Here is a 27,761-nt window from a genome sequence, read left to right on the forward strand (position 1 = left end):
TATCTAGAGGAGTTCTTTTGAAAATTCTGTGGTAAACTTTTCCTATAATGCCGCCAGCATAAAATTTTAACTTTTTTAAAAAAATGAATTCATGCCTCATGCTGGAGAATGTTTGTTATGAGACTTTGATGATGGTCTTTTGACCAATAAAGGAAGGGATGTTTTTCTCACCTGGACCCCTTGGATCCTAGTGTGTAGGTTTTAGGAGGAGCTTGAGAATCCTTGTGACCTGATTTTCCTATTTTCATAATATTTACACAATATTTGTATTCTTTGCATTGTTATTGATTATGGTCATTTATAGTGTGCCCAGGTGTAAAAGAAAATGATGATTGTAATATTTTTGTCATGCCAAAGGATTTAATGTGTCAACATTAGGTTAATGGTTGGGAGGAGACAGCAGGTTTCTGAGGAAAGAGAGCAGGAATGAGACATGCCGATCTGGTATGGTTATATAGAATAATAATCATTATTTCAGACTCCGTTCTACAAAGACACTGAGTTGCTCACCATATCTGTAAGTAGCTAAGTGATGCTGTACCTATTTTGAAAGAAGTGGACAAATGTAATTAATTACTTTTGCACCAACCTAATATGTGTACACACACATTGGAGAGAATGAAAATTCAAGAAGTTTCTTTAGAGTATGGATTCTACATTATCAAACCTACAAGTGGGGGGACCTTACACCACTATGAAAGGCTGATGAGAGTGAAAGCAATCAAGTGAATATTTTTAAGGGCTGTGAGATAAAGATAATTAGGTACTGAAACCAAGTCTTTCATAAATAGCTCAGTTTTATAATAGGAATCAGCTATAGCTGTAGTTATATTTTTAAATCCACATTCATTTTGATGAGAATTGACTTAAACTGGATGAAGGCAAATGGCTTGACATGTTTTTAGGTAAGAGTGATGCTGAGTCTGGATGCTCAGTAAAACCAAGGAGCATTACTGGTGTCCCAAAATGAAATGGAACGGTGAATCTTTTTACATAATTCTAACCATTGAATAATTTCTTTAGCAAAAGATGAAACTACAGAATTCTGCACCAAAATGAAATTAAAATATTCTGAATATTTGCAAAATAATCTTGATATGTGTATAGATCTCTTAGTGTTCATATGTCCATGTGTAATGTTTGAACACAGTTAAGCTCAGTTATTTTTTCTTTCTTTTTTTGATATGACTTTTGTATTAAAATAATAAATTTCAGTATATACCCATATAGTTTTATTTTTACTTAATTTCTTTGCCAGTTTGTATCTCTGGCATGACATATTTATAACTCTTAAATCAGTAGTAAATCACTTGAAAACAAATTTTAATTTGACAAGCTAAATTGTGAAACATTGTTCTGTCACAGGAGGAAGGGATCCTAACATCACAACTTCTTGCTGGAATATACTGGTGGATCCCATCTGTGAGGCATACTAGCCTAAATCCTCAGATACAATTACTCTCTCTTCTCTCTCTTTCCTGTTTTAGCAAACTTCTGGCCACAGAACAGACAACATTTTATGATGACAAATATAGCAGTTGCCACACAGGCCAGTAGAAACCCAATCACATCCAAAGAGTGGTACTGGAACCAGGTGAGGTCATAGGAGGCTGGTCGCAGGTGTTTGGCTCCTTTGTGGCGCATGACAAATTCAATCCAGAAGATTGCTCGATCTAGAGGTTTCATTGGCTGATCATGGTGAATTCTCGATAATTTCATAGCATTCTCTTTATATCTAAAAGACAAACAGAAAGACACCGACATTGAAAGGAAGTTAATTTGCCTAAACGTATCATTCCCATGAAAGGTTTTTAAGTGTTATACATGTTTCAAAATAAATGTCACAGAATTGAAAAAGGTATTTTTATTTGGGTCTTCATAGATGGTTTGGTTTTTACATTGGAATTTTGTGATGACAAGTATTTTACAAAGTGAAGAAGGAAGATAAGGTGGGAAACTTAAAAATCTTTTTAGCAGAGTAAATGAAAGAACCTTTCTAATGGCTGTAAATGGGAATGAAAAAGGGTCTATATAGCAGGCCTGACTAGCTCAGTGACCAAAAATAACCATGCAGAATGATCTGATCAGACTGGGCAAGTCCTGGTGAGTAGTCACATCCCAGACCTAGTGAAAGGTTAATCTTTACCTTTAGGGAGCCTGTCTATTGTTTTTATACACCTAGGATACCTTACATTTTGGTTGTCAGAGTGATTTCTTTTCCAGATGCCTTGGAAGCAGAACCATAGGCACCAGAGCCTAATGACCACAAATTTTCCTTTGTTGTCTTGTTGCCCACATACCATGACTACTTACTATAAATGTTACATGTTAGCTATCCTGTATCTACCAGTACAAAAGAAGTTTGTATCTCTGCATTTTACTTTGTATCCAATCCTAGAGATCTCTCCTACTTCCACTTTGCTTTCTCCCTCCTAATCTACCACTTCATGAGACCTTCCTTTTGTTTTTTCCTTTAATTCTGAATGTATAAAAAGGACTGACAAACTGCCATTCTCTGGAACATTTTCTCATTCGTTGAGATTTTTCTTCAAGTTGGTTCTCAGTTATTAGCTCAAATAAACTCTTAAAAATTTTTTTTCTGTAGGTTCAAAGTTTCCTTCGTCATAAATTGCGTGATAAAATGCAGCTTTAGGATGATGCTTTTGAGTTTTAAAAAGGAATTGTGTCATGGTGGAAGAAACGCGTCTCACTAGCCCCTGTGTTTTAGTTCCCTTCGTGACTGTATTATCATTTTCCACTCAGTAGCCAGAATGATACTTTTTTTAAAAACAGATCAGATTATAACCCTACTCTGTTTCTAATTTCCATCTCGCATATCAAGTCGGATGATAAAATGCAGTTTTAGGATGACACACTTGAAGTTTTAAAGAGGAATTGTGTCATGGTGGGAGGAACACCTCCTCACTAGTCCCATAACTGTATTGTCGTTTTCCACCCAGTAGCCAGAATATCTTTTTGAAACACATCAGATTCTGACACTCCCCTGCTCAAAATTTCCATGTAGCTTCTCATCCTATTTAGAATAAATTCCAAATCTGTTCTTTGTCTTACAGGACACTATGTGGTGTTAAAGAGAAAACCACAGGCCCTAATTTATTACTCCTGCTAAAAGCCCATGATGCCAAACCTAAATTTTCATACTGGATTTAATCGAAATTCCAACCTCTTCCAGAAATATAATCTTAATCAGTCAGTCTGGAATTGTGTGGTCAACATAATGAGCTACTCTTACTTGGGCCCTTTCAATGGCAAGGATTTTATCTTGTAGAGAAGAGACAGTTACATGATGAAACCTATGCCATTCCTTTCCTAGAAAAAGATATTTTTGTCTGAAAACAATCCTGTTTTTTTTTTTTTTAACTAAATCCGCTGCCACATTGTTTTTCCTATACAGCCTTACCTTTTTGTACAACCCCTCAGAAAGTCCTTATATTTTTTTATCAGATGCAGCCTGCTTCATCAATTGTTTAATAAATTTAATTATATCTTAAAATTTACTGTGTTGAATTTTGCATTTTGAAAGTTGACAGACCCCTGGCAAACTCTTTCCTATTATTATGTCCCATGCACACACTATTGTAGGCACATTGGCCTTTAGGCGGTTCACTGAAGCTGCCAAATATGTTCCTACCTCAGTACCTTTGCACTTTCTCCTCACTTTGTCTTACTTGGAATAGTCTTCCTATAACACCCCAAGGCTACTTCTAAATTCTTATGGAGGTATTGGTGTCAGTGTCACATCTCAGGTAGGTTTTACCTGGACACACTAAGAGCACCCCTTAGGCATTTCTTCTATTTTTATTTTATTTTATTTTTTACCGGATGTCACAGTACATGGGATATATTGCTTTAATATGATTTCAACTCCACTTGTTTGTGATATAAGTGAAGTTTTAATGCACTTGTTTATGACAAAGACAAAACCAAAGTTGCTTTGCTATAAGAATGAAGTAAATCATTCCTGATGTCATCCTTCTACACCTGGTGTTCTTTGGTAAGCAGAGGGGCCCGCCTGGGGGCTTATCAATAAGAACCTGTGGAGAAGCAACTGTGACAAGGGGACAATTAGACCATAAATACTGAGTTTGTGAGCACTATTTGAGAGTTCCAGTTTGAGGAGGTGACTCGTCATTACTAACCTAAACTCTACAGGACCTTTCGGGCATTCCTTCCTGTCTTGAAAAACTCTTCTTAGTGGTGCTAAACCTCAGAACCACCCTGTGAAAGAGAGCAGCCAGGCTACCAACACTGGCATCTTTGTGCCCTAGCAGCCTGCTCCAGCAGCAAGGGAATTTACTTTGGTGCTGGATGATGGAAATCAGGTCTTGGTTGCTGACTGTCAGCAGTGCCTCCTGTCAACTGATGGTCATTGGTGTCAATTCAACACCAACAGGAATCCCTAATTTGGGGTGCAGTGCAGAGGAAAGCTATTCAGTACAAATAGCTCAATAGTGTTATAGCTCAATTATGAAAGAGCATAGCTGTGAGGTGGCCCTGAGGCCAGGCCCCTCTCTGGCTAGATAGCTGTGCTCTGCTCCTGTTAACTCCACCCTGCCCTGAGCTGGACTGCTCCCCTCTGCTCTGCTCTGGAGAGGTATTTTGGTTTCAGCTCCAGCTGGGAAACAGTCTTCTGACTTCCTTGGAAAGAGAGAGTATGTTCCCAGAGCTAGAGGGGAGCTGCCCGTGGTCCCTGATTAGTCCATCCAAATGCAAATGGCACTTCAGATCCTCACAGTTTGATTGGTTCAAAAGGTACTGTTTTGATTGGTCAGAATGGAGTCACTGTGGTCAGTGAAGATGCTGATAGGATATAGCTGCACAGCTCTAATTGGGCGGGGAAAGCCTCAGTCCTACTGGTTGAAATGTTATTCCAGGAACTACTTATAAGGGCTGGCTTAGATGGCAGGAACACAGTGCAGGCAGGCAGTTTAGTGCAGGAGGGACGCCGTCTAGTACAAGACTATCCGATGTGCAGCCCATGCAAGAGACCTTTCTGTAGAAATGGCTGCCAGACTCTGTTTTTGTTTGTTTGTTTGTTTGTTTTTTTAAATTTCAGCCTAGTTAGTTACCTGGAGCCCTTCTTAGTAAGTATCTTCTTTTTAAGAGTCCACACTCAGCTGAAAAAGTACAACTCTTATTAAATTTGGGCTTTATTCCTCCGTCTCCCCTTGCCTGGAACAACAGTGTGATTAATTGGTCATTTATTTGGTATATATTATTTCTTTATTTGGTTTATGAAGATGTTATCCTGTATTGGCTTGTGAAATTATTATATTTCCCAGGGTGAACCGGTGCTATATAAATTCCTGGCAAAGACAGAAACCAGTCTATTTTGCTGCTTCTCCAAAACAAAACAAAGGAAAACAAAACGAAAGGAAAGAAAACATTTCTAAAATATGAGCTTAATTTAAGTATAAAAATCTAAGAAAATGGATATCCTAAGCACATATCCTGTGTAAACAGCTCAAAATTTTATAATTACCTAGAACGTTGTCATGAAGTAAATATAATAATGCACCTACTCCTAGATACTGATATAGGATACCACAAACTAATAGAGGCTCCCCATTTTCTTGGACCTTTTAGTCACTAATCCCTTCCACAAACTAACTACTATAATGACTTTTAACATCACAGATTAGTTTTCCTCATTTATATATTGTAATCAAGTAGTAGTAAGTCCTTGTTTTTGTCTTTTCTGAAGTAGTTGTTTGTTAATTCCAATGCTGTATAGTATCCAATGCTGTATCATCTGTCAGTACCACAGACTATTATTTCATAATGTTCAATGGACATTTGGATTGTTAAATTTTTTTGGCCATTTTTACTAATTCTGTTGTAAATATTCTTGTATGTGTCTTTTGGTTTACATATTACACATTGCTGTTGTGTATATACCTAGAAGGGAAGTTGCTGAGGAGAAGGTTCATGTATGATTATGATTTCTATTGACACTGAACTATTTAGAAATATATTGCTTAATTTTCCAAATTTAGAGATATTTATTTGTTTATTTATTTTATTTAGTTTAGGATTTGTTTGATTTTTTTTTCTCTTAATTCCTGACTTAAGTCTAGTCTGGTCTGACAATATGATCTTTATGATTTATAAAATTTCCAATACTGAGTTCTTGGTTTTGCCCCAGTAGGTATGTTCACTTCAATGAACTATGCCTTATGCTGTTAAAAAAATACATGTTCTCCACTCTTGTATATATCTCAAATAGGGTGCACTTTAAAATTGTGTTTCAGATATTTTATGTACTTATTTATTTTGCCATTCTTTTTATTTTTATTTTCTTTATTTTTTATTTTTTGCCATTCTTTTAATGTTATAGAAAAAGTTCTTTAAAAACATACTATTATGGCTATAGATTTATTTTGTTTTTTCTTTTTGTCTACCTTTACTTTTTTTTTAATTAAAGGTATTGGGGGTGACAATTGTTTATAAAGTTACATAGATTTTAGGTGTACAATTCTGTAATACATCATCTGCATATCAAATTGTGTGTTTACCACCTAAATTCAGTTCTTTTTCCATCACATTATTTCATTCCCTTTACACTCATCTACCACCCCCCTCTTCCCTTACCCTCTGGTAACCACTAAACTATTGTCTATGTCTATGAATTTTTCTTTCTTCATTTGTTTGTCTTGTTCTTTTGTTGTTTTCAGTTTTATATACAACACATCAGTGAAATCATATCATTCTCTACTTTTTCTGTCTGACTTATTTCACTTAACATTGTAATCTCAAGATCCACACATGTTGTCACAAATGGTCCTATTTCATCTTTTCTTACCGCTGAATAGTATTCCACTGTGTATATGTACCACAACTTCTTTGTCCATTCATCTATCCATGGACACTTTGGTTGTTTCCATGTCTTGGCCACTGTAGATAAAGCTGCATGAACACTGGAGCACATATGTCTTTATGGATAAATGGTTTCAGATTTTTTTGGTAGATACCCAGGAGAGGGATTGCTGGGTCATATGGTAATTCTATTCGTAATTTTTTGAGGAACCTCCACACTGCCTTCTATAGTGGCTGCACCAATCTGCATTTCCACCAGCATTGTATGAGGGTTCCTTTTTCTCCACAGCCTCTCCAACACGTGTTACTATTTATCTTGTTGATGATAACCATTCCAACTTGTGTGAAGTGATATCTCATTGTGATTTTTATTTGCATTTCCCTGATTATTAGTGATGTGTATTTTTTCATATGTCTATTTTCCATTTGTATGTCCTCTTTGGAGAAATGTCTCTTCAGGTCCTCTGCCCATTTTTCAATAGGATTGTTTGTTTCTTTGTTTTTTGTTGAGTTGTATGAGTTCTTTATATACTTTGGATATTAGCCCCTTTTTGGAGGCATTGTTTGCAAAAATCTTTTCCCATTCAGTTGGTTGCCTCTTTATTTTGTCGATGGTTTCTTTTGCTGTGCAGAAGCTTTTAAGTTTGATATAGTCCCAGTCATTTATTTTAGCTTTTACTTCCCTTGCCTTTGGAGTCAAATTCATAAAATGCTCTTTGAACCCAAGGTCCATAAGTTTAGTACCTATGTTTTCTTCTATGTAGTTTATTGTTTTAGGTCTTATGTTTACGTCTTTGATCCACTTTGAGTTAATTTTGGTACACTGTGATAGATAGCAGTGTAGTTTCATTCTCTTGCACATGGCTTTCCAATTCTCCCAGTACCATTTATTGAAGAGGCTGTGTTTTCTCCATTGCATGTTTTTGGCTTCATTTTCAAAAATAATCTGTCCATATTTATGTTGATTTATTTCTGGGTTCTCAGCTCTATTCCATTGGTCTGTGTGTCTGTTTTTCTGCCAATACCGTGCTGTTTTGATTATCGTTGCCCAGTAGTACAAGCTGAAGTCAGGGAGTGTGATACCTCTAGTAGTGTTTTCTTTTTTTTTTAGGATTGCTTTGGCTATTCAGGGTTTTTTGTGGTTCCATACAAATCTGATATTTTGTTTTTGTTTTATTTCTTTTAAAAACGTCATTGAGATTTTGATGGGGTTTGCATTAAATCTGTATATTGCTTTGGGTAATAAGGCCATTTTAACTATGTTGATTCTTCTAATCCATGAACATGGACTGTCTTTCCATTTCTTTGTGTTTTCATCAATTTCTTTTAAAAATGTCAACACTTAATAAAATAGGTATAGAAGGAAAATACCTCAATATAATGAAGGCCATATATGTCAAACCCTCAGCTAAGATCATAATTAACGGTGAAAAAATGAAGCCCTTTGCCCTATAATCAGGAACACGACAGGGCTGTCCCCTATTACCTCTGCTTTTCAACATAATGTTGGAAGTCCTCACCAGCACAATCAGGCAAGAGAAAGAAATAAAAGGCATCTAAATTGGAAATGAAGAAGGTAAACTGTCACTCTTTGCAGATGACATGATGCTATATATAGAAAACCCGAAAGACTCCACCAAAAAGCTATTAGGAACAATAAATGAACACAGTAAAGTGCCCGCTACAAAATCAACTTACAATAGTCCATTGCATTCCTATGTACTAACAATGAAATTTCAGAAAAAGAAATAAAAAACCAAACAATTTCTTTTGCAATTACAACAAAAGGAATAAAACACCTAGGAATAAACTTAACCAAGAATGTGAAAGACCTATATACTCAAAACTACTTTTACTTTTTTTACTTGTGATATTATAAGTAGGTGTGTCCAGTTAAGAATTTGTAGTGTTTTGAAAGATTAACCTATTTATCATCATCCTTATTATTACAAGTGCTTCTTATCTACTGTGCCTGATACTAGTATAGCTACATCTTTTTATGGTTACCGTTGAAATAGATCTTTTTTTTCTACCTTTGTACTTATAATCTTCTTGTCACATCTATTTAATTATGGCTTGAAAATAGTATATATTGTTAATTTTTCAAATCTTGTCTGGCAGTATTCTTTAAAAGTAATTTAGTCTATTTTCATTTGTTGTAAGTACTGGCATCTTTACTTATATTCACACAAAATCAGAGATAGCAATATTCATAACAGGCAAACATGGAATCAATCAAAGTGTCCATGGACTGATAAATGGATACATAAAATGTGCTTTATCGTATCATAGATTGTTATTCAGCAGTGCAAAGGTACAACAGGTAAGAAACTCAGAAACATTATGCTATACGAAAGAAGCCAGTTGTAAATGACCACATATTATATGATTCTGTCATTATGAAATGTCCAAAAGGACTAATAGAGACAGAAAGTTTATTAATGGTTATTTGGGCATGGGGGGATGGGAAGTGACTTCTAAGGCATATGACATTTCTTTTTGGAGTGATGAAAATGTCCTAAGTTTATATTATGGTGATAGTTTCATAGCTGTGTAAACATCACATATATTAAAATTTTATAATTTTAGCTATGAAATTTTATGATATGTAAATGATATCTCAAAATCTGTTAAAATGTTTATAATATAATCAAGTTTTTGAGTGTAAAGAGATTATAGTTTCAGAAATTTTAGGAACTGAATGGAAAGAATTTATGATTTTTCTTGTAGTTCATTCTTTCCTTCTGTGGGTTCTATCGTATTTTTAAAAATGTGTTCTTTTTACAATTACATATAGAACTTTACATTATTTGAGGAGAAAATTGTTGCACCAGTTGGCTACCCATTAAATATATGGGGTTAAAAATGCAACTTTGGAATCAATGTGTGGTTGAAAACAAAAGTAGATTTAAGATGTTAAGTTATGTTACTGTCAAAATTAACCTCTTAAAAATGGGACGAAATGCATATGACATTCTCATATTCACAAAAGCACCTAACAAATACATCTATTAAAATAATTTGTGATACTCACAAGGGGTCATTAATGACTCTCTTCAGTGCATTGAGCAAATCTGTACTTGACATTGCATTGAAGTGCAAACTGACAGCTGCTCCTTTGGCTTCCACACGAGCGATGTTATCAGGTTGATCCGCAAACAAAGGAATGCCCACCATGGGGATCCCATGGTAGATTGCCTCATAGATGCCATTAGTTCCACCATGAGTTATAAAGGCTTTGGTTTTTGGATGACCTAGGATTCGGTGAATTTCAGCAAATTATTAATTATAGTCTTAGACTAAAATGAGAATAGGGCAATATAAAGCACTAAAAGAGGCAGTGTATTCTAGTTAACTCATTATTATACACATAAAACTGAACTAAAATTTCTTCTAGTACTCAAAGGAAGAAGCACATAAGTCAGCTGGCAAAGTAAATGAAAGATACATAGAAGATACGTGTGTGACTTGAGACTTAAAAATGAATACAAGATGGCCCGGTGAACAATTTGAAAAGACCGTGGTGGATTATAAAAAAATTAAAAAATGCATGGGGAAAAAAGAGGGAGGGGAGTATGTTAGAATGTATCCTCTTAATGAAATAGTGAAATCACTGAGTCTGATATGTAGGGTGTCAAAGCAGCAGGAAATGTAGTGATAATGCGTAGGAGGCAGAGGAAGGAAAAGCTACACATTACAATGAAATACGCTATTACTTTGGAAAGAGGTTTTGAATTTTTCTCTGGAAAAGGGAAACTCAATGGAAATAAAAGACAAGTGGTCATTTTTCAGGGACACCTGTCCACCCTTACATTGGGTTCAAGGATTAGTGTAAGGAGAGAACTAAGAGATAGGGTGACAATCCAGAAAGTGTTGAAATAGCCTCTGTGAGAGGTAATTATGCATGTAATAAAGACAATTTGTTTCTGGTCATAAGAAATTTGAATGTGTATAATAAGATGCCACCTGTTTTATCTGATGATTTCCCCCTAGGACTGGGAAATACATAAGAAAGATAATTTATATTTTTGAGGTTTTCAATAAGAAATGTTTAATAAATGTTTAGTTCCTGATGAATTGTTTATCACTCTGGTCAGATTGGCCCTCATTTCAGTGTTTTCCAGAGTCTTACCAAGAAGGTCATTCTGGGGGATCCATTTATAGAGCCGAGTATTTGCCCCTAAGGTATCTGGTTTTTTGCCATCAAATTTCCATATAACCTGTTAGGGAAAAGAAAATAACTTATTTCCATAGTCAAACTACAAATTTATAGCGTGTTAGATTCTAAATAGATTAAGAGACATGTCGTTAACTCCCTTACATATTACAGCTAAGGAAATGAGGACAAGAGATGTTAGATAATGAGAATGAATAAAACACTGATGTAGGAGGAATACTCATATTACATGTACTTATTTTTGTATTGAGTTGGTATGAATGCAGTGGTTTACTCTCAGGACAAATGAGATTATCAATGACCATGTCAAGCATATAAAACATTTTAGGTAATCATGTAATTTTAGTGCAAAAACAGTAGCAAATTAATAATTTGAACTTATATTTTGTTTTAACTATTTGTTTTACTAGCTCTTTTTTCCGGATTTAATATTAACCTGTTTCTTTCTTTTTGAATTATGAGAGAAGTGCTTTACTTATATCCACTAGTTCCATAAGTTATTTTATCAGAGTTTTACATGTTTTGATTTACAAAATCAATGTAATCAGCTCTGTGTGAGAAGTAACTCTGAATTTTAACAATTTGTAATGATAAATAATTTCTGCTTAACAAATATGCTGAGCTTATTTTAGTATACTCATTACAAACTTACTGTTTGTAAGAAAAATTTAAAGTGGTAATTTATACATAAACATAGAGTTATCACTGTAGGTAGGATTGAAAATTCTTAAAATACAGAAGAGCACATTGGCACTTCATAAAGGAAAGTATAGCTGTAGAAAAAGATCAAATATGATGATGCCAAATTTTATTCACCCTACTGTTAACACTTCATGATGTGCTACAATGTACTGTCAGCATTGATTAATATGGTTAATTAATCATAACTGGCCAAGCCATTTCCAGGCTCGATACCAAAATTAGGTCTTGATTTTGGAATTCCCAAGCAATCCTCATAAGCTGGATTCTAGGTTAGAAGTAGTTAACAGGTATTTGCTTTTGAGTGTTCATGTAACTTCAGGTTCTCAGCAAACTAGCATGGGAGATATGGAGGAAGCTACATCAGTTAGGAAGTGAAAGAGTAGTACACAGTACCCAGAGACTGAAATTTTATATGTTAGAAATAATTTCCTACCATATTTGGTGGAGAAGGGATCATCTGAAACTGCCCCATACCAGACTTGCTTCTGATTGACTCCACTTTATATTTATTTCTCCTTCGTCAGTCAAGGGGAGTTACTCCGATTGTTTGAAGCCGAGTTGTGGTGGGCCCACATTTTATAAAGCGCACGGTCACCTTAAGGGCTGGACCCACTTCCATCTTTTCTTTTATGTCTTCCTGTTTCAGACTTTAGCAGGGCCCAGCCCACCAGGGAGGTTTTCTCTTTCTTTTTTACACGCCAGTTTTTCTGTTTATCAAAATCGTCATGGGTACCTGGATGCAGCTTGGTGAGAGCCTTGACATCCTTTCTCTGAATAGCACCCTGAAAAAAACAGGGCATAGGCCTATTCCAAAATTCAGGGGAAGTAAGAGAGGCCTAGATGACCTCGCCTAAAGGGCATGTTGCCTTTCTGACTGTTATCAAGTCCTATTTAATGTTACTGTGAAAATTTAACTCCTTTCTGAGAACTTCTGTAGTATCTATAGTGCATTCAGGAATCCTGCCAGGAAAAGGGACAAATGACAGGACAGAATTTGGTGATATGTGTACCTAGCCAGAATACCATTATGATACCAAACATTTGCTGTATCTCATAAATGCACTTCTTTGTCATCACAATTTTAATGCCAAAGTAATTGTCAATCAAAAACATCGTCTTTCTTACTGTAGCATCTGTCATGTATATTTTGGTTTTTAAATTGCTCTCTGAGATGAATTGGGGCTATCATCGTAGTTCACCTTTCATGAAGAAAATTTCTATAGTCCGACTCTACAGAGTTTAACACACTCACTAAAGAGTTTTGTACTTTATCTGACCTTTTGTGGAATCTGGGCAAGGGCTGATGCAATCACATTGGCCCTTTCTTCTGTCATGTTACTGACCATTGACCCCAGAGTAAACACAACAATCCCGTTTTCCTTGGAGCTCTGGGCAAACTCTTCCATTTCCTGTGGAGAAAGAATTTGGTCCATCACAAAAAGAGTATCAGCACAGTGAATACTATTGAAAGGAGTGCTACAAACAACTAAAGGGAGAAAATCAAGAATTATCAGGAATCGTTAGTATACTATCTGGTTTCTTTTTCTTTTTTTCTTTTTTAATTGTGGTAAAATACGCATAACATAAAGTTCACTATCTTAACCATTCTTAAGTGTACATTTCAGTTATATATATGTGTGTGTGTGTGTGTGTGTGTGTGTGTGTGTGTATATATATACACTTACGTAAGGTATGTAGACTACTAAATTTCATAAAACAAAAAGTATAAGGACAGTTGTAAGGAAATAGTGAATGTGGGCAATGGAGGATTACAGAATAATGAATACAGTTCCAATTAGCAAAATAAAAGTTGTAGATACAGATTGCAAAACAATAATAACATAACCATTCTTAAGTGTAATCCTCCATTTCCCACATTCACTTGTCTCTTACAACTATCATTCTACTTTTTGTTTTATGAAATTTAGTAGTCTACATACCTTACATAAGTGGAATCATACAGTATTTGTCTTTTTGTAAGTGGCCTATTAACTTAGCACAATGTCCTTAAGATTCCACCATGTTGTAGCAGAGTTTCCTTAGTTTTAGGGATGTATTAGAATTTCCTCAGTTTTAAGGTTGAGTATTATTCCTCTATAGACTCCCTGACCCACAAGAAAAACAAGTATGTTATGGAGCAAAGGAAGCCAGAAATATTGCTGGAGGTAAAAATGACAAAACTGAGATTGTCGTTGTTCAGGCACTCACGAGAAGGCAGCGTTCTTTGAAAAGACAGTAATGCTAAGAAAAAAAGAAAGCTACAGGAAAGAGGAACATCAGATACAAGATGGATTGATTCCATCAAAGAAACCATCGGCTTGAGGCTAAACTTGCTGAGCAGGGCTGTTGAGGCTAGGATTCTCTGGACGTCATTCATAAGGTTGTCTGGGGTTGGAGCTGACTCAACAGCACATAACACACAGTATTACATTGTGTGTAAATACCATATTTTGTTTATTGATTCATCCACCAGTGGACCCTTGGGTTGCTTCCATCTTTTGGCTCTTGTAAATAGTGTTGCTGTGAAGATGGGTGTGGAATTATCTCATCAGGATCCTAATGCCATTGTTTTGGTTATAAACCCAGAAGTAGAATTGCTGGACCAAATGGCAATTCTGTTTTTAATTTTTTGAGGAACCTCCATTCTGTTTTTATCAGTGGCTATTTTTAATAGACCCAATCCCTCAGTTCCTGTGGTGAATACAGTTGATATTAGTTTGAATTCCTCTATTATGTATATTTGTACAAACATGTGTGTGTCTGTGTGTGTATAAAAAAAAATGAAATAGAGTCAGTACACAGTATTTAAGAGTAAATGCTCTTAAGATGAGATTATATCCAGACTCCTCATTAATGATTTATTAATTCCTAATGTAGATTCTTGGAATGAGGCTACACCGCAGGATCTTAACTTACCTTTAATTCTTACTGTTATAGTTGTACTAAATGTGCTTATTCCTGACAGGTTTTCTGGAGAATTATTTTTGTTTACTCATTAGTATTTTATTCCTTTGACTATGAGTACTAAGGAAAAGTTTTCATCAGTAGGATGATTTTATATCTTTCTTCCCTTAGCTATGATTATTTAAAGCTCACATTAAAAGCTTTGTCAGATTTTTCCAAGCTCTCCCCCTGCATCACTTGCCAAAGGTTATTAAAATATAGTTGACATATTAGTTTCAGGTATACAGCCTAGTGATTTGACATTTATATACCGTACCATGAGATATCTGTGATAAATTGAGTAAATCATCTATCACTGTACAAAGTTATTATATTACTGACTGTATTCCCTATGCTGTACATTACATTCCAAGGACTTATTTGTTTTACACCTAGAAGTTTGTATCTCCTATTCCTTTTCTCCTTTTCCCTCCATCCCCCTTCCCTCACCCCTCTGGCAACCATCAGGTTGTTTTTTATATCTACAAGTGTTTTTCTGTTTTTGGTTTGTTTTGTTCTTTAGATTACACATATGTATCGTTATATTTGTCTTTCTCTGTCTGATTTATTTCCCTTAGCATAATTGCCTCTAGGTTTGTTCTTTCTCAAGTTATCTTTGGCTATTTGGAATCTTTTTAGGTGTTGTATGAATTTTATGGTTATTTGTTCTGGATCTGAGAAAAAATGTCATTGGAATTTGATGGGGATTGCAATGAATCTGTAGATTGCTTTGGGCAGTATGGACATTTTAACAATATTAATCCTTCCAATCCATGAGCATGGTATATCCTTCCATTTCTTTATGTGTCTTCAGTTTTGTTCATCAATATCTTATGGTTTTGAAAGTGCAAATCTTTCACCTCCTTGGTTAAATTTATTTCTAAGTCTGTTATTCTTTTTGAGCCATTTTGAAAATGGATTATGGTCTATATTCTTCTGATAGTTTATTATTTGTGTATAGAAACACAGCATATTTAAGTACATTACTTTTACATCTGACAAGTTTATTGAATACTCTTATTAGTTCTAATAGTTTCTTTGGTGGAGTTCTTATGGTTTTCTATATATAATATCATGTCATCTGCAAATAATGGAGTTTTATTCTTTTCCAATATGAATGCTGTTTTATTATTATTATTATTATTATTTTGCTTTTTCTTGCCTGATTGCTATGGCTAGGAACTCTAATACTTTCTTGAAAAAAAGTGGTGATAATGGGTATCCTTCTCTTGTTCTGATCTTAGAGGAAAAGATTTCAGCTTTCTTCCATTGACTATGATATTAGTTGCGTGTTTATCATATATGGTCTTTATTATGTTGAGGTATGTTCTCTCTGTAGCCACTTTATTGTGCGTTTTATTATTGTCCAATGCTTTATTTTTTGTGTCTATTGGTATGATCATGTAATTTCTAACATTGGTTTTGTTGATGTTGTGTATTACACTGTTTTGTGGAATTTGAACCATTCTTGCATCACTGGAACACAGTATTCCACTTGAGCATGATGTATAATCCTTTGACTATATTGTTGTATTTGATTTGCTAATGTTTTGTTGAGAATATTTGCATCTACGTTCATTAGTGATATTGGACTGTAATTTTGTTCTTTTATAGTGTCTTTGTCTGGTTTTGCTGTCAGGATAATGCTGGCTGGCTTCACACAATGAGTTTGGGAGTGTTATTTCCTCCTCAGTTTTTTGGGAATATTTTGAGAGGGATAGGCATGAATTGTTTGGTAGAATTAAATGTTTATTGAATTCGGCTGTAAAATCATCTGGTCTTGGACTTTTGCTTGTTGGGAGTTTTTTGCATTACTGCTTCAATTTTCTTGCTAGTAATCAACCTGTTGAGATTTTTTGCTTATTCCTGGTTCAGTCTTGGAAAGTTGTATGTTTCTTGAAATTTATTTGTTCTAGGTTGTCCAGTATGTTGACATAAAATTGGTCATAGTATTCTGTTATGATGCTTTGTTTTTCTGTGGAGTTGGATATAACTTCTCCTTTGTCAGTTATGATTTTATTTATTTGGGTTCTCTCTTTTTTCTAGATAGGTCTGGCTGAAGGTTTATGGATTTTGTTTATCTTTTCAAAAAACAACTCTTACTTACATTGGTCATTTCTATTTGATTTTTAGTCTGTCTATTTTCACTCTGATATTTATTTTCTTCTTTTCACTTTTTCAGGCTTTTATTTGTTTCATTTTTTCATGACTTTTTAGGTGTAATGTTAATTTATTGAATTGGGATTTTTCTTCTTCTTTTTATTTATTTTTTGACTTAGGCCTGTATCACTATGAATTTCCCTCTTGGAACTGCTATTTACGCATCCCATAGACCCTGGAAGGTTGTGGTTTAAGTTTCATTTAGGTCTCAGGTAGATTTTGATGTCCCATTTGATTTTGTATTTGATTCATTGGTTGTTTAATAGAACCTTTTTTAGTCTCTATGTGTTTGGGTTTATTACAGTTTTCTTTTTGTAATTGACTTCTAATTTTATACTGTTGCTATTAGAAAATCTTTTTGAATTTATTCAGACTTGTTTTGTTACCTAACATGTGATCTATTCTGAGGAATGTTCTATGTGCCTCTATAAAGGATATATATGCTGCAATTTTTATATGAAATGTTCTAATCCATTTGGTCTAATGTGATGTAAGGTCATTGTTTCCTTATTAATTTTTCTGTCTGGATGATCTATCCATTGATGTAAGTTGGATGTTAAAGTCCCTTGCTATTATTATTGTAATACTTGCAGTTTCTCCTTTTAATATTTGTTTTATATACTTAGGTGCTCCTATTTTGGGTGCATAGATATTTACAATGTTATATCCTCTTCTTGCATTGTCCTCTTTATCATTACATAATGCCCTTCTTAGTCTTTTTTATAGTCTTTGTTTTAAAGTCTATTTTGTCTGATATGAGTATTACTACCCTAGTTTTCTTTCACTTTTGTTTGCATGGTATTTCTTTTTCCACGCCTTCACTCTCAATTTGTGTATGTGAGTCTCTTGTAGTTACCGTATAGATGAGACATATTTTAAATCCATTCTGCTATCTTTTGACTTTTCATTGCATCATTTAGTCCAGTTTTATTCAAAGTAATTAATTATTGATAAGAATGTACTTATTGCCATTTTTACTTTTTTTTTTTTGTAGTTCTCTGTCTTGTCTTCTTGATCTCTCCTCTTGGTATACTGGTTTGGTTTAGTGTTTGTTTGATTCTCTTTATTTTTGGGGTATTCTTTGTAAATATATGGGTGGTGGTTACCACGGTTCATATATACCAATCATTATCTATAATTGGTATTTTGCTATTATGCATTTAAACTCAGAAGCACTCACAAAGAGCTACATTTATACTTGTCACTCCATGTTTTATGTTTCTGACATATTTTATATCTTTTTTATTGTTGTAGTACCCTAAATGCTTATTGTAGTTATAGTTGATTTGCTACTTTTGTCTTTTGAATCTTCATACTTGCTTTTTAAGTGGCTGATCCACTGTGTTCATTATATATTTGATATCCAGTAAGATTTTTTTATTTTACATATTATTTCTGGTTATGGCCTTTCTGTTCAGCTTAAAGAAGGCCCTTTAACATGTTTTGTAAAGCTGTTTTATTGGTGATGAAATACTTTTACTTTTACTTGTCAGGGAATCTTTATCTCAACTTCCATTCTGGATGAATTTTGCCTGGTAGAATATTCTAGGGTGTAGGTTCTATTTGCTTAGCACTTTGAATATATTCTGCACTACCTTCTGTAACATTTCTCCTGAGAAATCTGCAGAAAGCTTTATGAAGTTTCCTTTTTATGTGAGTAGTTGTTTTCTCTTGCTGCTTTCAAGATTTCCTCTTTAAACCATCAACAAAACAAAGAGGCAACCAACCGAATGAGAGAAGATATTTGCAAACAACACCTCTGATTAGGGGCTAATGTCCAAATATATAAAGAATTCATACAACTCAACACCAAAAGAATAAACAATTCATTTAAAAATGGGCGGAGGAGCTAAACAGAAACTTCTCCCAAGACGTGCAAATGGCTTACATACAAACATACAAACAGATATATGAAAAAATGCTCAACATTACTAGCTATTAGGGAAATGCAAATCAAAGCACAATGAGCTATCACCTCACACCTGTTAGGATGGCTGTCGTTAAGACAAGTAATAACGTGTTGGAGAGGTTGTGGGAAAAATGGAACCGTCATACACTGCTGGTGGGAATGCAAATTGGTACAAGCACTATGGAAAAGAGTATGGAGTTTCCTCAAAAACTTAAGTATAGAATTACCATACAACCTAGCAATCTCTCTCCTGGGTATCTACCCCCATAATCAGGTAACATTTAACCAAAGATATATGTACTCCTGTGTTCATTGTAGCATTATTCATGGTGGCAAAGACATAGAAACAACCCAAGTTTCCTTCAATAGATGATGGAATGAAGAAGTTGTGGTACATATACACAATGGAAAAGTACTGAGCCATAAGAAAAGATGAAATACTGCCATTTGCGACAACATGGATGGATCTTGAGATTATCAGGCTAAGTGAAATAAGTCAGACAGAAAAATTCAAGAAGCATATGATTTTACTGATATGTGGGATATAAAACTGAGAGCACCAAAGGAATAAGACAAACAAACAAGGAAACGAAAACGCCATATGACTCAGCAATCCTTCTCCTGGGTATCCACCCAAAAAAATATGAAAACATTTGTACATAAAGACACGTGCTTTGTTTATGGTGGCCAAGACATGGAAACAACCAAAATGTCTTTCGATAGGCGAATGGATAAAGAATTTGTGGTATATATACACAATGGAATACTATTCGGCAGTAAGAAAAGATGATTTCTTTTTAGGAACATTTGTGACAACATGGATGGATCTTGAGAGTATGATGCTAAGCGAAATAAGTCAGACAGAAAAAGTGGAGAACCATATGATTTCACTGATATGTGGTATATAAACCAAAAACAACAAGAGAACGAGACAACAAATGAGAAACAAAAACTCATAGACACAGACAATAGTTTAGTGGTTACCAGAGGGTAAGGGGGGTGAAGGGAGGGAGATGAGGGTAAGGGGGATCAAATATATGGTGATGGAAGGAGAACTGACTCTGGGTGGTGAACACACAATGGGACTTATAGATGATGTAATACAGAATTGTACACCTGAAATCTACGTAATTTTACTAACAATTGTCACCCCAATAAATTAAAAAAAAAAGACTCATAGATACGGACAACAGTTTAGTGGTTACCAAAGGTAAGGAGGGTAACAGGGTAGTAGAAGAGGGAAGAGGGTGTTAGATATATGTTGATGGAATGTAAACTCACTCTGGGTGGTGAATATACACTGCAAATTTAGATGATGCATTATAGAAATGTATACTTGAAGCATATTATTTTACTAACCAATATCACCCCAATAAATGTAATAAAAATTTTGAAAAAGACTATTTTTTGCCACTTGATTATAGTATGTCTTGGTGTGGATCTCTTTCGGTTCATCTGTTTGGGACTCTCTGGTCTTCCTGGATCCAGATGTCTGTTTCCTTCCCCAGGTTAGGAAAAATTTTAGCCATTATTTCATTAAATGGTCAATCTCTCTCTCTCAATCTCTCTCTCTCTCTCTCTCTCTCTCTCTCTCTCTCTCTCTCTCTCTCTCTCTCTCTCTCTCATTTTTCTTTTCACTCTGAGACATCTTTAATTCAAATGTTAATACGCTATGTTGTACCTGAGGATGCTTAATCTATCCTTGTTTTTTAAAATTCTTTTTTTATTGCTCTTTTGATTGTATAATTTCTATTATTCTGTCTTCCCAGTTGCTAGTCCATTCTTCCCTGTTATTTAATTTGCTGTAGATTAGTACATTTTTCACTTCAGTTATTATATTCTTCAGCTCTGATTGGCTTGTTTTTGTTTTTTCTAACTGTTAAAGTTTTCCCTGTGTTCTTCTATTCCTCTACTATGTATTCGGTAAGCATCTTTATGACCATTCCATTGAATACTTTATCAGAAAAATTACTTATCTTTGTTTTTTAGGATTTTATTTTTTCCCCGGTTTTCTTTATTTGTACTTTCATTTTGATCATACTTTTTTCTCCTAATTTGTTTTACTTTCTATATTTATTGGTATAAATTAGGTGGAATAGCTGCCTCTCTCGAACTTGATGAGAGGCCTTGTGTAGGAACGATCTCTGTGTGTTCTTGGTGGCATTGGAAGGCAGGCTGGAGCCAAAGTGTTGCTTGATGCACGAGGGGTGTTCTACCCAGCAGGCCAGTCAGAGTTGGGGCAAAACATGGGCCAGGTTTACCAGGGTGCATGACTCTGCGGGCACCTTGTGAGGCGGGCTGGCCTGGTTTGGAGCAGCCCAGGGGATGTGGCGATAGCGGTGCCATGGCAGACTGGCTGTGTGAGCCTGGTGTGGGTGTAGGAGGAGCATCCTAAGGCACACTGTGGTGGCCTTGCAGCTCGACTAGAGCATTTGAACTCTGTTCCTGCCCATGCTGCCTGTGTGGAGAGGGACCATAAGCATTGGTACTCACTGGTACCTCCAATCCCACAGCGTTCCCACAGAGCCTGGAAAGTTCTCATGATTCCCCAACCTTCACTATGCAGTCTCTCTCTCTCTCTCTCTCTCTCATGTGCTGTGCACAAGCTGTTCCATTAACCCTCGGTTGTTCTTCAGCAGGAATTGCTCTATATGTGGATGTACATTTGGTGTGTTCATGGGAGGATGTGAGTTCAGGGTCATCCTATGCCAACATCTTAGGACCCTTTCCTTAAATCCCTTTTATAAACTAAAGAATCACTGTAATTCATGAGTCTGGTATTACTGTCTGGAATCTCCATAAAATAGCCCCAAGATGCCTATTTATAATTCAGAAATATATTTGTACAGTTACTTATTTGAGTGACTGTCTTTCTGATTAGTTTACATATGACAGCTTTTTTCCTGAAATCAGATTAGCACAGTGCCCTTCAGGTCCCTCTAAGTTGTCCCAAATGGCAGGATTTCCTTCTTTCTCATGGCTCAATAATATTTCATTGTGTGTGAGTGTGTATGTATGTGTGTTTCACATCTTTACTTACTCATCTGTTGACAGTTGTTTCCGTTTATTGACCATTGTGCATAATGCAATAAACATGGTATTATGGATGTATTTTTGATATATTGTTTTTCTTGGATATATACCCAGAAGTGGGATTGCTGCATCATATGGTAGCTCTATTTTCAATTTCTTGAAGAACCTTCCTACGTAGTGGTTGTGCCAAATTTACATTTCTACCAGCATTGCACAAGGGTTCAGTGTTTTCTTGTACATCACTGAGTTAACTTAAAAGAGCTATTTTGAATTTTTTTTATCAGTGAAATCGTATATCTCCATGTCTTTATTTGGTTACTGTATAATTATTGCAAAATTTGGTGATTTTGTGTTTCCTTGCATTTTCATGTTCTTTGGAGTTTTGTGTTGCTGCTTTGCATTTGAATTAGCAGTCACCTACTTCTACTATCTGCTTTCAGGGTAGAAACGCCTTTTGTCAGTCCTGCTGTACATAAGGCTTTCTCAGACCTTGTAGGAACATACCTGCTCCGTGCTTCTTGCTTCTTCCTTCATGTGGAAGAATTAGTAAACCTGTATGCCTACTCTCCATCCTGTAAAGCACCAGGCCAGATACTGACTGCCTGCCTTTTGTTTTCCTGAAGGTGGTGCACAGCTCAGATTTGTAGTTTGTCTTTTGCCAGAAATCTTGGCGTGCTTTCTGGTCATGCTCCCTAGCCTCCTATCAAATCATGCTCTTCTTGTGGCTGTGCTTGGCAGCATGTACAGGGAGCTGGCCACAGAGGGGAGGAGGTGTGGGTTTGGAATGCAGTCTGCTGTCAGTGTCCACAGGCTCATGGAGGGGATCTACAGGAGAGGTTTTCTTTGTGGTTTGTGGTCAGCCTTCCTGTAGGAGTCCAGAATGCATTCAGGAGGAACCATGCCTCTGGAAATCTTGTATGTCACTCTCCTGATCTGCTTCTTTTCATCGGTCGCTGAGCTCCAAATTTAATACTGTGGATTCTGTGAGAGAGAAATAAGCCTTTCGGAAGCATCCTGCACAGCTGAAAAAGCTGGGGGTATCCACTCAGTAACTGTCCCTTTTCCCTACATGAGAAACCATGAGGTTCTTTCTAATCTTAAATTATGGTGCCTTAGGGGAGACTTACGTGATCCTCGCAAAGTCAAACTTCTTACAAACAAGAACACATTCACACTCATATATTTTGTGGTCCAATAGAGTGCTGGAACTTGTCTTCTGGAATTCTGGACTTCCACAGAGGCACTTCAATCCTTAGGCCACTGCCCAAGGTAGGGTTCTGTAGCTGTTCGTGGACTACAGCCATGAGGGGCTGGAACAATTCACCATCTCCTGTAGGTATCACAGCTGGTACTGGAGTCTTTCTGCCTATTACCTCTGCACAGGTTGGCAAGACTTTTCCCAGGTCTCTTGGCATCTGATGCTGGACCCTCCAACTCCCACTTTTATTCATGGATAGATGCCAAATTTTTGTGTTGCAGGGGGACAAAAACGTGGGATGTTTATGCTCACTTACGGCAGATTGCATCGTCAGTCCTGAGGTATTATGATCCATTCCCATGGGATGTTCTCTAGCATTATAGCAGCATTGCTCTTTCCTTATTGTAATACTTTTCACACAGCTTTGAGTCACTTGCTTATATTCTATGCATATCTAAGTAGAATATCTGGTGTAAAAATCTGGGGGTAGAAAATGTGTCTACACCGCTTCTCTGCATATCCAGTTCTTTAAACGGCACTCCTGCATTATGCTAGTTACTTTAAAAATACTCTGAATTACTGGCTGATACTTTCTTATGTGTTGAATAACGAAGGCCTTAATTTAACTGACACTATTTCCAAAGTCTCCCGAGTGCAACAGTTTATTCTGTAATGATAATGAAATTCAGATTCTTGTTCTAGATAGAAATATATGAACTTCTAATTGGCAGGTCACTCTATCCAGATTCTTATCTCTCTTTCTCAGTTTGACCAGATATTCTAAATAAAGAACACAGATGCTTTCCTACTGAAAATGCAAAGTAAATAGCAAAACATACACAGATGGGTTTACCTTAGGAAGGGGTTTAGCAGGTTTGCAGTGAAGTCCTCCAACAAATTCAAAATGTGGCAAGTATGGGCGGGGAAATTCCAAATCCCAATAGGTTCGAATGAGCCACATTTCAGCTTTCCCTATTAACTCAGATAATGTTGTGGGTCTTCCTGAAGGGAATAAAGCAAACAAAAGGTTGAGGAAATGAGAACATTGTGATGTGACATACCACGTAATTTTGTAAAAGTAGCTTAGAATTATGTAGTCAAAGATGTTTAAACTGTCTGTTGTTTTATAATAGAAATATACATGCATATATACATATGTATATGAACAACATATGAGGCCTGACAATTAAGTTTGCGAACTCAACCTAGAAAAAGTGCTACATACCTCATTGCTGAATATCACTATGGTCACCTTCGAAGTACTCCCTTTGGGAAGCTGTGCATTGATGCCAGCACCTAGTCCACCCTTTAAAGCAATTTTGGAACTCTTCTGGAATGGCCATCAGAGCTGTCTTCTATTACCTTTGATGTCCTGAATGTCATCAAAATGACTTCCTTTTAATATTTCCTTTATCTTCAGGTAAAGAAAGACGTCATTGGGGGCCAGATCAGGTGAGTAGGGAAGGTGTTTCAATACAGTTATTTGTTTACTGGCTAAAATCTCCTTCACAGACAGTGCTGTGTGAGCTGGTTCATTGTCGTGATGCAAGAGCCATGAATTGTTGGAGTAAAGTTCAGGTAGTCTAACTTTTTCACCCAACCTTTTCAGCACTTTCAAATAGGTACCCTGGTTAATGTTTGTCCAGTTGGTACAAATTCATAATGAATAATGCCTCTGATATCAAATAAGGTTAGCAACATATTTGCAACAAGTTCGCAAAATTAGTTGTGAGACCTTGTATATATAATTACGTGTATAATCTTTCATCTCTAAATCACATCAGTACAATCACAATCATAAAAAATAATTTAACCTAAGACACTATAGAATTAAACACACATTTGTTTACTCTGTAAGCTACAGAACTAACAGATGCAAATGTAAACAATGATTTCAATTCCTCAATGAATTAACCCTACCATAGCCATGGAAACACTTTTCCCTAGAGTACTTAGTCTAGTTTTTACAATTTACTCTAGTTTCTACTATTTTTTATCCCAGAGTTTTCTTGTAAAGTGTGAGGTTTTAAGAATGTGGCTCAATTCCTTAGCCTGTAACTGCATTTAGTTCATATTAGCTTAATAGTAATTTTTCATTGATAAAAGTATTTTTAAATAACAGCTGGAAAATTTTCATAAAGTATAGTAATAGATTTGCACACTTAATTTTGGCTCCTTTTGTCTTTAATGAAGGGACAGTTTACAAAAATACATAGTTTAGTAATTTATGTGTCCATTTTTTGATAAAAGTTTAGGTCTTTGAACTCATGATTTGTAAGTACTTAGTGAAGGAATGTGAAATCATTAGAAACCTCAAATTACAGATTCCTGATCTGGGATAGAGCCACTATATCTCTCTCTATTGTGAAGGAATCCTTCAGGTAATATGGCAAAATTGCTTAGTTCTTAAATGAAACTAAACTACACAAGAGGAAACAGTTCCTCAATGACCCTATGATTTGAACATTTCCATAATACTTGTGACACTGAAAGATCATTTGATAATTTTATCATTTTCCTTATAAAAGACAAATTCCCCTGACTTAATATTTATCCAAACACCTTCAAGGCAGTAGAAAAGTAAGAACTTCATACTACCAACTAAAAACATGACTTACCTAGTACTTCGCTGTAAAACTGATCCCATTTCTTCTCATTAAATGTTTGGAACCAGAAGTCAAAGTAGAGCACATATATCATATTTTGTACTCTCTCCATGAATGTCATCTGATCACTTAATCCTGACAAAATAATAGGTACGTAGGATGGAGGGGTTGGAAGTCCTCCACTATACTTTTCAATTGTGTTGCCCGGAAAGAAGCGGAGACTGTATACTAAAGGTATTTTAAGTAGCTCAGCCAGCAGCTCACCACAGGGTAGCACAGCATCTGAGAAAACGATGTCAAACCTTGATTTTTGTAGTTTTGCCATAAGTTTCTTGTTAAAAATGGCATCTTTACAGAGCTTTTCAGTAAATTCAGAAAATTCTGCAAATATTTCTTGCATTAGTGAAAAATAAGTCCAAAGTGTATCTTTTTTCCGATCATATGTCCATTTGTTGATCATTTCCTTGATAAAACCCGAAAAATCATCTTTTGTTAAAGATGTAGGGTAAACCTCAAATTTAATAGCAGATGGTGTGTTGGGATCAATAAGAATGGAAGATGAAGATGCCAGAACAATCACTTCATGGCCTCTTTGGACGAGTTCATCCAGGATTGTCTTCATATTGAGCCAATGGCTGTATTCTGTGGGCCACACCAGCACCTTTCCACAACTCCCTGGGCTAAAGTAACAACTCAACTGTAGCAGAAGCAGAACTGAAATCCACTTCATAGACATCCTGGTGGAATGTAATGGTTCTTTTCAAATCACTGTTCCCCTGCTGTCATTGCTCATGCTTATATCCAAGGAGAAATCAATTAGAAAGTTAAAATATAACTTCCTACTCCTCAAAGTAAATATAAAACAGAACATGTTTATGGCAAGTAGACAAACACAAAAATTGATATCTCTTTTTTATATCAATGTTTGTAATGTCTACAAGTGCTATTATCCAGCTAAGAGTTAATCTTTCTGTGCATACTCCTGAATTATGTAATATACAGAGGGTAACAAAAATTTGTATACACATTTTAGGAAAGGAAAATACTTATATTAAAATTACATTGATGGTAACCACTGTGAGCACTTCTTGTAACTGCAGAAGTCAAACGTGACTTGTATTTACCTTTGTTATTAGTATATACTGAGTTTACAATTTTAATACAGTTTTTGTCCTTTTTAAAATGTATACTTTTTTTTTTGAAATCTGTGTATATGAGAATTAGAACCATAAGAAGCGAGAGGTGATTGTGTCTGTAGTCTCTTTTCCTGAAGAACTAGAGATAAAGCTATTTATAGCTCACTCAAAATTTCCTGGATGATGGTTCAAGAGATTTTTCTTTTTTAATAAAACTTTGTTGACATGTAATCCACACACCATTCAATTGATGAACTTAAAAGGTACAATCATGGTTCATAGTATAGATTCATAGTATGGTTCATAGTACAGATTTTGCTACCACCGTGATGATCATAGGAAGAGCATGTTCATACTCCAATAGAAACCTTTACCCTTACATGGTAATCTCTAACTTCTGACTCCCCAAGCCTTATCCAACCATTAAACTAGTTTGTGTCTCTACAGAAATAGAGTTTTTCCTGTAAATGGAATCATGGAATATGTAGTCTTTGGTAACTGCCTTCTTTCACTTAGCATAATATTTTAAAGTGTCATCTGTATTGTAGCATGTTCAGGACTTATCTCTTTTTATTGCAAGATAATATTCCATTATAGGGATATATTACCATATATGGTATTATATGGATATATGGATATACCACATTTTGTTTATTCGTGTGTCATTTGATAGACAGTTCCCCTCCCTAATTTTTGGCTATTATGAAAAATGTTCTTTTTAACATTCATGTGTCCATTATGAGTGAATGTATTTTCCTTTCTCATGGGGATATACCTAGAAGTGGAACTGCTGCATCATATGGTAACTCTGTTTAATCATTGAGAAATTGGTAGACTTTTCCAAACTGGCTGCACCACTTTCCATTTTTAGTAACAATATGTGATGGTTTGAGTTTCTCCATATCCATACCAACACATTATTATTTGTTCCTATAATTATAGCCAAGCTAAATGGGATGAAGTCATATTTCACTTTGGCTTTGACTTATCATTTCTGATGCCTAATGATGTTAACTACCTTTACATATGCTTGTTGACGACTTGTATCTTTTCCTTTGAG

At 35.5% G+C, this 27,761-nt stretch overlaps 1 protein-coding gene across 1 annotated transcript; it reads right to left on the reverse strand.

Moving 5' to 3' along the window:
- Window positions 1-1,455: 1,455 nt before the first annotated feature.
- Window positions 1,456-26,301, reverse strand: LOC308497246 (UDP-glucuronosyltransferase 2B31-like; the record flags this gene model as incomplete). Its single annotated transcript, XM_081047706.1, has 6 exons — window positions 1,456-1,735; window positions 9,872-10,091; window positions 10,970-11,057; window positions 12,994-13,125; window positions 23,813-23,961; window positions 25,578-26,301. 6 exons carry the CDS (start codon window positions 26,299-26,301, stop codon window positions 1,456-1,458), a joined length of 1,593 nt encoding a protein of 530 aa, XP_080903832.1.
- Between the last annotated feature and the right edge of the window lie 1,460 nt (window positions 26,302-27,761).

The sequence above is a fragment of the Rhinolophus hipposideros genome (genome assembly GCF_964194185.1).
Source record: "Rhinolophus hipposideros genome assembly, chromosome: 1".
Lineage (NCBI taxonomy): Eukaryota > Metazoa > Chordata > Mammalia > Chiroptera > Rhinolophidae > Rhinolophus > Rhinolophus hipposideros.